This window comes from Delphinus delphis, chromosome 16, assembly GCF_949987515.2.
Source record: "Delphinus delphis chromosome 16, mDelDel1.2, whole genome shotgun sequence".
Classification (NCBI taxonomy): domain Eukaryota; kingdom Metazoa; phylum Chordata; class Mammalia; order Artiodactyla; family Delphinidae; genus Delphinus; species Delphinus delphis.
The window spans coordinates 12,850,470-12,863,917 of NC_082698.1; the positions used below are offsets into that span (position 1 = coordinate 12,850,470).

A 13,448-nucleotide genomic window follows, 5' to 3' on the forward strand; every position below is an offset into this window, starting at 1 on the left:
GAATGCAAATTATATCATATGCGATTTTCATGATTAGCAAACTATATGGAGTAGTCTCCCATATTAACAAAATTCTTTTAATAGCTTTTGCAGAGGAACTATTTTGAGATAGAGGCTAAATGTTTATTATTTTATTAAAAAATTAGTCATTATCATTTTATGGTGCTCAAAAATAGTTTGTATTGATGAATTATTTCAGGGTCTCTATCTTAGTGTCTTTTAATGCTAAAAAATGTTCTTCAGCCATTAGCAACACTTACCCCAGATGGAAACATAATAGGCTATGTATGGTTGGTAAGAATTTTTGATGATGAGTGATTTTCAAATCATGAAAGAAAAAGTTGTCTAAATAGCTTTTCAAAAAAGACTGATTCCTTCTGTATATGCCACATGACAGAGACTTATCTGTTTTTTAAATGAAGCATTGAATAAAACCAGAAGCAGTCTGGCTGACAATTTCTCGTTTAGTGCTTAGATTGCCTTGATGTAGAGTAACTTTACCTAAAAAGCTGTTTGTATACAACAGAGCTCAATAATCCTCTCTTCATTACATGTTACAACCCAGTTTTTCCTTCTCTTTAAGGTGGTTTAGTTTAGAATCCAAACAAGGAAAAAGAGCCAAAAACAGGGGTGAGATAAAGGTCAATATTCAATTTATGAGGAACAATATGACAGCAAGTATGTTTGACTTATCAATGAAGGACAAAACAAGATCTCCTTTTGCAAAATTAAAAGATAAGATGAAAGGTAGAAAAAATGATGGGACATTTTCTGATACATCTTCTGCAATCATTCCAAGTTCTCACATGCCTGATGCCAATACTGAATTTTCAAGTAGTGAAATACAGATGAAATCTAAACCAAAAAAGCCTTTCCTTTTGGGTCCTCAGCGACTCTCTTCAGCGCATTCAATGTCTGATTTAACTGGGGCCCACGTATCCTCGGAGAAGCTGAAGGCTGGCACTGTTGCTCAAACGCATCTTCTCGGACACCAGATAGGTTCCTTTGGAGCAGTTCCGGAAAGTGGTAAGTGACTCATGCATTCTTTCTTGTTGATCCTCCGTGGTTTGAACTACCCTCTTAATTTTTAAAGTTTGACTTCAAAGTTAGAGAATAAGAATTGGAGTTTCTTGCTAGTATTTTCTAAATTTAGTCATCAAATATTTATTGAGTACCTACTGTACTCAAAATTGGTAAGTATATTAAAGGCAGAGCTTGTCTGCATTCAGTACTGTATTTATATTATTAGAGAATAAAAATGATTCTTGGTTTCTTTTCATGGCCTGGCTTCTTTTTCTTAACTGCCGTTTCTCCTGTCTCAAAAGCCTGAAGCATAAATGAATATTCCGTTTCATCAGAAAGTTCCTAGAAAAGAAACCTTTAATGTTCAGAAGTAAGAAAGTAAATTTAATGCTAATGATGAAAAAAAGTCTGAGAATTTATAGCACTATGATGCCAAGCAGAACCTTTAGTTTTGACATTATAATTTGTTTATGTGATTGTTTCTTTCTGAGCTGAGTAAATTACTAATTGTCTAGCAAGATACTAATTGTTATTAGCCTACATACCGCTGTACCTTAGCATTTTAAGGTTGTTTTCCTTGATTATTTTAAAAGGTTAATATCTTTAAATAGCTAATTGCTCTCATTCTAAAAACAGCAGTATGCTCACAGAACATGTCAAATAGTGTGATGTAATGTGTCACTGATTATGTACTAACTACAAAATTGTTTGCAGGAAGTCTCAGATCTCCACACAGAAGAACATTAAGCTTTGATACTTCTAAAATGAACCAACCTGACAGCAGTGTGGGTGAAGGTGAATCGTCTTTCGGAAGACAAAATGACCCATTTACAAATGTGACTGCTTCATTACCCCAAAAATTTGCAACACTGCCAAGGAAGAAAAATCCATTTGAAGAAAGCAACGAATCGTGGGACAGCAGCATGAATTTATTTTCAAAATCAACTGAAGTAAGAAAAGAAAATAAAAGAGAAAAAAGGGAGAAAGTTAGCCTGTTTGAAAGAGTGACTGGAAAAAAAGACAGCAGAAGATCTGATAGACTTAACAATGGGGGATCTGATAGCCCTTGTGACTTGAAATCACCTAATGCATTTAGTGAAAATCGTCAGGACTATTTTGATTATGAGTCAACTAATCCGTTTACAACAAAATTCAGGGCTTCAAATATAATGCCATCTTCAAGGTAAGCTTAAACGGGGGGAAATTGTGCTATTTTGGAAAATATTGTACTTGAAAGTATCAAATATCCTTTTTAAATTCCTTTTATTTTACTTGAAAAATAATTCTTATCTTATTTTTATAATTAATTTTGGAGCCGGGCAGTGTTGCATACATCTTTGGAATTGAACTTTTTATCTTAGAAGGATAAAAGATTCTTAATCCCCACTGTAGTTTATTTCTACTTATGTTAGCCAGAAGCTCACCGAAACTTACAGAGAAAACAGCATAGCTTTTGATGAGACGTAGTGGGAGTGAATCACCAGTGGGAGTTAATTCAAGCCAGAAATTTAGGTGATAAGTTGTGTTTCTAGATGTTATTTTCCGGAGATTAGTTATGGACCAATAGCAGCCTATGGACTATTCTTTAAGAAATGCTGGCTTCAGTATTAATGGTTTTCATAATAGGTGTTAACTATCCTTATTAAATGGCTATTTAGAGTAGTTTTTATTTGTGAATGTTTATTGGAATTCAGTGAACCTTGTGGGTACTATAAATACATCAAAGAGTATCTGTAATGATGACTTATAGTTATAGAAATAATCTATCATGATAAGGTTTAGATTTTCAAAATCTGTTCTCAGTTATGTAATAGTACTTTTCTAATTCCTTAGTACAGGTTGGAACTGTATGGTTTAAATAAAATGATAGATTTTGCAGAAGTGAATGGTGGAATAGCTGATTAAGGAAACCTCAAGCAAAGAGTAAGATGAATTTATTGGAACCTTAAGCAGTCATCATGGAAGAGCATGGTAGGCTGTTTGCCATGTAACATAGACGTTCTTTCCCAAGGCAAGGACGTATGGTGTTCAGACCCCAGTGGGAAACCTGGCTCAGTAGCTCTGTGACCTCTCTCAACCTCAGCATCTCCATCTTTGAAATAAGGAAAATGATATCTACTTGATAGGATTGGGAGACGATAAATGATAAAGTACATGGTACAAAGCCAGGCCCCAAATAGGGAACCCATAAACGGTGGTTGCTGTTTACATTGCCATGTCATACTTTGTTCAAGAACAGTGCTTTGTGTTGTCCTACTATAAACAGAAAATAGTACTAACAATTGCCCTTTTAGGCTTGTGATCTCCTGCCTGTCTTCTGATCTTCTAAAACATGCATTTAGAGTTTTCCAGGGAAAGTTTGTGTTTCTTTTATCAATAAATGGGTATTTGCTGTGGCTTTAGAAAGTATTGTTCAGTTTTCTTTATAGACTGTACTCCAAAGAAATACGTTTTTATCATATGGTATTAATATTTTATTGAAGAGTCCATGGTTTTTTCATGCTATTCTCAAGCATTTCATTTTGGTATTTTACATAGTGTACTTCACATATTGCGGTTAAGTCTTAAACTACAGAGGTAAATAGAAATGTATTTGCTTTTTTCCCCTCTTTAACTGAACTTTTTTTGAAGAGGATTACTGTAAAGAACTGAGATAACTTAGAGATTGGATAATTTACATAATGTTAGAGTCAAAGAAAAGCAAGAAAAATGGGAAACAATAGGAAAATAATTTTTAAATTATGGCAGCATATGGAAAAATAGGTATCCTCAAATTTTTTTTTTTTTTTTTTTAACATCTTTATTGGGGTATAATTGCTTTACAATAGTGTGTTAGTTTCTGCTTTATAACAAAGTGAATCAGTCATACATAAACATATGTTCCCATTATCCTCAAATTTTTAATTGCCTTATACTTGGGCTTATTTACGTGGACTTAAAAATTAATGTTTTAAAAGTGAGTGTGGCATTTTGTGAAATTCAGGCTTTGTTTTGGGTTACTTCGATATTAATACTGTATCAAAATTAGAGCTGTTTCGTGATATTTATATAAAATGATTGCAAATGTGTGAAAAACAATAGGTTTTTTAACTTTAAGAATTTCTCTTCTTCATATTCATGAGATGCCAGCTATAAGAACAGAAACATTTGTAGATTCCTGAGAAGTTACTCTTCCTTTTTGTGTCACAAACCATCTTTGTGATAAATGTGAAACATTTGCAATAAAGGGGTAGGTCTAATTAATAGTATAAAAAAAGAAGGATTGAATATAAATAGATCTAGGAAGAGAGTACAGTTCAAATTCTTGGAAAGCAACTTTGTCTCGAGTGGAATTAGGAAGGATATAGTCTGAGGTAGTTTGGTCTATTCATATTTATCCTCCCAGTATCATTCCTCAGTTATATGGGACATTTTAGATTTCTCACCTTAACATCTAAACCAAATGCACTTTGAAGCTATAGACTCACATCACTAGGACACATGCTGTGAATTATTTTTTTCTGTAGTGCTAAATAGATCCATTTACAGAGTCTCCTGGACTCTTTTTTTTAAAAATTTATTTTCATTAATTTACTTTTTTGGCTGTGTTGGGTCTTCGTTGCTGCACATGGGCTTTCTCTAGTTGCGGCGAGGGGGGCTATTCTTTGTTGTGGTGCGCGGGCTTCTCATTGCAGTAGCTTCTCTTGTCGTGGAGGCACGCGGGCTTCAGTAGTTGTGGCACGTGGGCTTAGTAGTTGTGGCTCACGGGCTCTAGAGTGCAGGCTCCGTAGTTGTGGTGCACAGGCTTAGTTGCTCCACAGAATGTGGGATCTTCCCAGACCAGGGCTTGAACTCGTGTCCCCTGCATTGGCAGGCGGATTCTTAACCACTTGCGCCACCAGGGAAGTCCTCTCTTGGACACTTGTGACTGATGTTTTCTTTTTTTTTCTTTTTCTTTTTTTTTTTTTTTGCGGTACGCGGGCCTCTCACTGATGTGTCCTCTCCCGTTGCGGAGCACAAGCTCCGGATGCACAGGCTCAGCACCATAGGCTCCATGGCATGTGGGATCTGCCTGGACCGGGGCACGAACCCATGTCTCCTGCATCGGCAGGTGGACTCTCAACCACTGTGCCACCAGGGAAGCCCGACTGATATATTTGAGAATGCTGAACAAAGTGAAGGGTAAAATATGTAGCTGTGGAACTGGATTTTGTTCTTTAGTGAGCTGTCTCCGCTATGATTGCAGGTACACAGGAACCATATTATTACCCTCTGGGTGAATAATGTGTATGATTACAACCGTAGAATTTTCTTTATGCCAAAAAAATTTTAAATACTAAGGAACGCTTTCTTGAAAGTTAGTTTTTATTTCTTTGTAAGTAAAGTCCACCTGAAGAAATCACCTCGTAATCACAAAAATTACTGCATTTTGGTTCTGTTCTTGGAATAGATCCCATAGTCTTACATAAAACTGAGAGAGGAAATGAGTTAGGCTTTTTGTTGGGTTACTTCTACAAAGAGCAGGGCTCTTTGAAACACCTTTCCCTGCAGTTACTAATTCTCAGTCTCTTTCCTCTTACCCACCCCCACTTCTTTGAAGCCTCTCTTACTCTTGTAGGAAGAGGTATCTGTTCCTTGTGCTGCAGCATGTTCTTACCTAATCTTCCTTTCTGTGGGCATCTCATTGTTCACTAATGTGACCAGCCACTTTTTTTCCCTCTCACCTCCATGAACAACATGAGGGCAGGGCCTGCATTTCATTCATCTTTCAACCCTTCATCTCCAGCATGATGGGAAGTAGCTGGTATTGGAAAGCATTTTTTGATTAAATGAACACGGTATAGCAGATGGATTTCCTAAAATGCTACTTTCATTCTCTCATTCCCTTAGTCTCCTGCTTCCAGCTCAGTGTGGGCTAATAACACTGAGACACCTGCTAACACCAACAACAGATCCATAAAGGCAGGTGTGTGCATTTTTATATACAACTAAACATGATTAGAAATCTAAGTGAGTTTTAAGGGACTACCAAAATTTAATATTCATATCCTAATTAACATATTTCTGGAGTTTGTTAAGAACTCTGTATTAATTAGGTTAGGTTATCAGCTGCAATAAACAACCTCAGATCTCATTGGTTTGCTCCAGTAAAAGTTTATTTTTCCTTGTTGTCACAATTGAATTCTCTGAGACGGGGCTGGAAGAAGTGGCTGCTTTGTTCCATGCTATTGCTCAGCTCAACACAGTTGCTCAGGAACCAGACGCCTTCCTTCTTGTGATGCCACCCTTTAACACCCATCCTCCAAGGCAGCAGGGAGAGAGAGTGGAGGATCACATGTGGGACGTCTTTATATGCCAGGCCTGGCAGTGGTACCCATTACTTCCACGTGTGTCCCATTGGGCAGCGCTCAGTCATGTCCCAACCTGAGTGCAGCCAGTTAAGAAACATGGTTTAGCTGTGGACCCAGAGAACACTGAATTGGGTGTGGTGAGTGTACCGTATTGTGTGTGTCCTGGATGCCAATTCTAAGAAGTGTGGACACTGTCTAACACTTGGCATGCTGTAAAAGTCCAACTACACGTGTATGTGAAAGGGTAGCTGGGATTATAATTTTCAGGAAAGTGTTTTCTTAATTTACTATTGGTATTGAGTTGTTTGTATTTTAAAATTGCTCTTGCTCTTGCTTTTTAATTACAAATCACAGGTAGTTTAGCAGAATCAGTATCAACTAATTTGTTATGTGGTTAACCCTACAATTTGTAAAATAATGATTTTTTGCATCAGCAGTAATTAACTTTCCAAAAACAAATATTCCTGAATGTTTGTTATACCGTTTTCAATAATTTGTTCACAACCAGTTCTTCTTTGATACTGGGTTATTTTCCCTCTGGAAAGTGGAAATAGGTGGGTATGTTCACCAAACCAGATTTCCCTTTTTTTTACAGAGATGGAGCTAGACCGTTCACTTAGGTGGGGACATGTGACCAAGTTCTGGCTTATTGAAGACTTAGTGGAAGAGATGTACGGTGGGCCCTCCATATCCCCAGGTTCTACATTCGTGGAATCAATCTCGGGTCGAAAATATTTGGGGGAAAAAATTCTAGAAAGTTCCAAAAAGTAAAACTTGAATTTGCTGCATGCTGGCAGCTACTTACATAGCATTTACATTGTATTTACAGTATTCACATAGCACTTACATTGTATTGGGTGTTGTTAGTAATCTAGAGGTGACTTAAAGTATATGGGAAGGATGTGTGTAGGTTACATGCAAATACTATGGCATTTTATATAAGAGACTTGAGCGTCCAGAGAGTTGAGTAATCTCCTGGGATCCTAGAACCAATACCCCACAGATACCGAGGGATGACTGTATACCAGTTTCAGGTCTAGTCCCATGAAAACCTCCTATACAGTCCCCCATATTGCCTGTCTTCCTCCATACCCTAGGCTGAAGGTTGCCAAATCTGGCTTGCTGCTTGTTTTCGCAAGTAAGGTTTTCTTGGAGTGCAGTTCGCCCATTTGTTTATGACTGCTTTTGTGCTATAATGGTAGAGTTGAGTAGTTATGACAGAGACTGTATGACCTACAAAGCCAAAAATATTTATTATTTGACCTTTTACAGAGGTAGTTTGCTGAACCCTGTACTAGCTGGATGGGGGTCTTTAAGAAGGGCAGAGCCATAAGATAGGGACAACCTGGGTCCCTGAATGCATTTGGAAGGCCACCTGATAAACAAGAATAACTGTTGAACCTTGTCTTGAATGATAAATTTTCAGAATATTGTTACTGTGATTTTTGCATTTATTTATTATAGCACGTAGCATCATTATTATTTATCATTTACGGCACAGGGGCCATAGTGCCTCTTGTTCTTTTTAAGAAAGCCTAATTCAAAAACCTTTCAGAACCACTGGTGTGCAACACCAAATCCAAACTCTTGTTCCTAATTTTCAAGGATTATTGTATTTTAGGCTTTTCTTAACTACCCAACTTTTCTTTTACAATTCCTCACCTTTCTGTGCCAGGTGAGTTCATTTCCTTACTGCACCTCTCTACCCTGCGGTCCCTATAAGCCTGGCCAACTCTATTCCTTGGCTCAGCTGTGGAATGCACTCTTCACTCATCTCTGAGTGTCCTAAGCCTAGCTATCCTTGATGTTGAAAACTCTTTAATCCTATTTTGATTGATAACATAGTGTTCCCTTCTGTGGAATTCTGCTGATATAGAACATAATTGCTGTACGATGTTCATTGTGTCTCAGTTTTAGTTGTCCCCACTAACCTGTATCAACTGCTGAACAGTTGTGCTGAATCTTCTTTTGTGGGTGCCTGCAGCACCTAGATCACTGCATGTCATCAGTGCTAGAATCTTCAGTGAGTGGGCCCTGAAATAAAAGTCAGCATTTAAAGAAAAAAAACTTCCTGCTGATTCTCAGGCTTAAAAATTGTTGATCTAAATTATATCATCTATTTCATAAAAGTTCAGTAAGTACTTATTTATGAATAGGAATCAGGAGTCGTGCTGGTAAAGTCATAGTTGAATGGACAGTTTAGTCATATTAGCTTTGTCTACAGGGCCCTAACTAAGTAAAGGGATCAGTGAGGAGATCGGCTTGACTAAAACGGGGGTGTGGAGAAGAGTATGAATTTGGTTGAATGGCTAAGAAACATCTAAATTTACTTAGGCGTTGAAGACCAGGCAGAAATGTCTGACTGTTAAATATTTATGGCATCTGTGGATGGGTTGTTTTTCAGGATTCAGGTAACACCAAGGCATCAGTAGTGATGAACAACATTTAAAAAATATGCTTGTGTTTGTATGCTACCTATAATAAATTGAAGAGACTACATTTGTGAGGTATATTCTTCTGAGGTTCCAGTTTAGGACTGAAGATACCTCCTGGTTAATTAAGAGAGTTCATTAATATAAGGAGAAAATTTGTGGTGTATGTCTTATTCTGAAATTTAAAAAAATATAGTCAGTAATATAAGCATACTCTGTAGGATGAGCTAATGTTGTTTGATGTTAGAGGTAGCTCATCAGAGAGCAAGACCTTACGGGAGATATTTTTACCAGAGAATTTTGTTTTGGGAACATCCTTCTATTTATGACCTGCACAAAGAACACACTTTCCCTTCATTATTTTCTGCCTTGTTGTAGTTGTGAATATACCATGTAGCAAACTCTTAGTTGCGCTACAGAACTTAATGGTATGTTGTATAATAACATGCCTAGTATCATTGATTTTATTAGAGCATGTATGCATATATTTCCTTTTGCAGTAATTGCTGTGGAAGAACCTGTCTACTTCTTTGCTCTGAACTTAGGCCAAAGAGGTATTTTTTAGGGCAGTACATAAATAGTGTCTGAGATGGCGATCTCATATTTATCACTAACATTTTATAATTTTGCATGATAGTATGCCTTTTCCTTTCCGGATCAGGTTAACCTACTTCTCTTTTCCCTTCCTCCGTCCCTGCTTTCTTTAATCAATTCCGGTGATGATTGTACCATACCTTTCTTAAAAGCTGCAAAAAAGTTAGTTATCTAGAATGTATATTTAAATGTGTCTCTAATTTTCTCAAATCAAAAATCACCATAGGCTTTTAAGCATGTAACCATTATTATGAAGTTGTATAATATGTCCATAAAAAGACTTCACTGTAGACTTACATTTTTATTTTAAAAAGTTATAGTAAACAGATGATCCTAAAGAAAAGACCTATATTCATAGTTTTAAAACCTTCATTTTTATAATGCTCCTTATGGACATTTTTTTTTTTCCTGTATAAGTTTAAAGCTCAGTCTTTGGCTTAGTAAACCTTATCCTGCATAAGGTTTACTTTAATAGCAATATTTATTTTTTATCCTTATTTGTCTAATATTAAAGATAATCTCCCTGTTATTCATAGCAGCCTATAAATCTTTTACACAGCTGAAAATTTGTAGCTTCATTTATGAGACAGAAAATAAAAACTTGACATGAATTTTGGAGCCATTAATCCATTAGTGCCCAGGGATTTACAGAATGTGTCTAATGAAACAATGACTAGGAGCATGAAATATGCGATGTGATTAGTTCCCTTAACACTAACTCGAACTTTTATGCTTAACTCCCCAGGTACTACTTGAAACTTTTTTACCCTTTGTCATCCTAATACTCATTATAATAGCTTTCATTAATTGGTACATCTCCCCATGGGTTAATTTGCAGGCACCAACCATGCCATCCTTTTGCTAACTTGCTAATGCAAATTGATATTTATAGACTTCAAAATTGAAAACAATAAAAGCTCTAACAAAAAGACTTTGCTAAGTTATTATCATTATTATTATTTTGAGCTGAGAGATTGAGATACACAGAGAATCTGTGAGAGAAGAAAACAAGCCAAAAAAATCCACAAAAACTACTGTAGGCTAATAAACTGATGTGAAAATTTCTCAATTTACAGCACTTGACAGGTGCTAAAAGAAAAGCATCTTTAATTTTAATGTGTTGTTAGGACCTCTTTAGAGAGACTGTACAAGTTATTAACAAGGTCCTCTGAGACAGGAGACGGGTAATTAACAAGACCTATGGAGGTATAGTTTAGGTAATTAACGAGCTCTTAGGCACTGGACACAGGATAACACATAGCGAGTCCAATAGTTAAAGAGAACAGGTTGTTATGATATGATCAAATACAAGATGTAGTATGTAAGTCTTCTTGCAGTTTCTGATAGAGTATTAAGATTATATTCCAATGACCTTAGTGTACTAATTTTTGTAAATCATATATAAATATTTTGCTTTAAGATAGAATTTGAGAGGATTATTTGCAAAATCAACAAGCAGAGAAGCTTGTTACATGTAGATTAATAATCTTCGTTAATTGCCATTAATGAACATGTATATTTTAAGAGCAATATATTGGAGAGACATAAATTACGTGATTCTAAGTTTAGACTTTTATTCCGTTTACTTTTTACCTGTGGCCTCTTGGCTAAAATTGTCTATTCCAAATTGGCAGTCTACTTTCCTTGTCCAGTTTAAGACTGTCAGGATCTAGGGCAGAGAGAAGACTGTCCTTCCTCAGTTTGTTTTTTACATAATATGCAAAGGTCCCTCAAGTCATGATCTTATGGTACCTTTAAGTCTGAGACTCGAGAGTCCCAATTTCAGGTACTTGGTCTAATCATTTCCAGTGTAAATTTGAAATTGTTGGAGTATGAATCGAGTTCTGGTTCAGAAAACTCCCAGTCAGCAAACCTTTATTATAAACATGTTATACTCTGAAGATTAAGAATATGAAGAAAGAAAGCCCTGCAGGTCTGATTCATTCCATTGCTTCCGACGTGTGGCTGCTCCAGGCCATCAGTATGACTTTTTCCGAATTTCAGATCTGATAATCAAATGATATTTTCATTTTTATTATTTTTGGATGAACAGCAGTACTTTAATAAGATAGAGCAATACTTGCTATAGACAAGGACAGCAGAGGTTATTAAGATATAAATCCTGCTCTTAGAGCTCATAAAAGCAGTCATGTAAATATTAGGTCTGAATTCCATGCTCAGGACTGGACATTGTATAGGCGTTGGGGTACTTTGAAAGACTTTTCAGTTGGGTTGTGATATGATCAGAGTAATATCTTAGATAACTCTGTAGCATGGTGGGGGGGTCTGCTGGGGCCAGGAGTGGGAACAGGGAGGAGGCTTTGGGGCAAGAGAACAAGTTGGGAAGTTACCGTGATTGTTGAGGTGAGAGTTGATGGAGGTCACTTGACAGTAAGGATGGAGAAGAAGGGAACCTCTCTGAGATACATTTCTGGGCTAATATAGATGGGATTTAACCATTCTGCTTGTGTGTGTGTGTGTGTGGAGGGGAGGGATGGTGGGGGACTAGTAAAGGAGAAGAAACAAGGAGGATTATTCCAAGGATGTGTCTTCAATCGGTGTCTTCAATTTGATGAATCACAGTACTGTAAAAACTGTATTACAGCAATGTCAGGTCTGTAGTCTTGAATCAAACTTGGCATTTCAGTCTTGATGGAGAGGGCTACGGTTTTTTGTGTTTTTAATGAGGTGCTGTCTTGTTTATTTTAGAATTTTGTTTTTAGAGAATAGGAATTATGTGTTTTGAGTTATTCGAGACAAGCAAGTTAGTATCAACATAATAACAGTTCTTGAGAATTTGTTTTTGAAAGCTGGAAAATATTTTGGCTTCTTTGAACACAAGAATGTGTTCTGTAACTGCTTGTGGACTTAATGCATTTAAAATGTGTTCACCTTAACACTGTAATTACTCCATGTATTTCTCTCCAGTGGCTTTTGGTTTTACCAAACCTTGCCCCCTTTTGTTAGCTTCTCACTAAGAGAATAACTTCTTTCTTTTATACTTTTCCCTTACTTCTGTATACCACTTTTCCAGGCCTCCTGCTTCTATATTTAGAACATTTCCTTTTGGACTACTGTGACCATATCACCTGTGGTTACCTTTTTTCATAGCAGTAAAGCTTTAATTTTTAAAATATGGGTGCTGTTTCTATATATTTAATATATGGTGGTAGTGTTACCTGATTATTTGATGTGTTAAATATAATTCAGTATTATTATATGACAGATAATAATTATAATGTAAATGTGTAAGAATTAATATAAATATTAAACTACAGTATTATGTAACTATTTTGAATATATTATACATCAAGTAAAAATGTTTTATGTATTTTATATATTTATTTTAAGCTTACATATCTTTTTGACAAAAGTGCTAATACCACTTAAATAGCAATTACATGGATCACCTTGTCCAGGATAAAACTTAATTCAAATTGCCAATTTTTAAAATTATTTTCACAAACATGTCTGTAAAAGTCTACTAGGGCTAGGGGTTGGATGGGTTGAAGATAAGATTCATAGGTTACTAGTAGCCTCATAAACTAGGGAGAGGGATGTGTAAGCAGTGACCTGTAATCCAGGCAGAGTGAACTGTGTTGAACATAGCATTTGCTGCGGGAAGGGAGAGGAACAGCTTGCTAGAAATTAGGAAATGCTTCTTCAAGGAAGAGGCCTTTGAACTTTTGTTCCTGACCGTTGAACATGATTTTTTACGTTGGGGAATGAGTAGATAGACAATTGTTTTAGTAAATAGCGAGAAAGCTTATTTTAAAAATTATGAGATGTGTTTGGAAGGAATGTTTTATAAATTGTGACTGTGTACTAGTATATCATTAGTTGTCTGCTAAACTACTTAGTAATTTTACCATTGCTTTTCTAGTTGGAACTATAGTCTTTGTCTGTTGTTCCCTGCCTGGTAGGTTCCTGAGGAAGTATGTTTGTTACTTTAGGCTACCAGGAGCCAATTAGTGAGTGCCCTGCAGCAGCTCTGCATTAAGTATAACAACCTCTTTGTTATGGAGCCTGGTGTGGGAATGGGGGTATTCAGGTTAATCACATATTTTGT

At 36.3% G+C, this 13,448-nt stretch overlaps 1 protein-coding gene across 1 annotated transcript in view; it reads left to right on the forward strand.

Annotated features, from left to right (window-relative positions):
• The window catches only part of RAB11FIP2 (RAB11 family interacting protein 2), a 41,617-nt gene that overhangs the window by 5,964 nt on the left and 22,205 nt on the right, over positions 1-13,448 (forward strand). The window contains exons 2-3 of the mRNA XM_060033996.1: positions 584-1,026; positions 1,738-2,206. Coding sequence (XP_059889979.1) covers positions 584-1,026; positions 1,738-2,206 — 912 coding nt within the window. The remainder of the gene's footprint in view (positions 1-583; positions 1,027-1,737; positions 2,207-13,448) is intronic.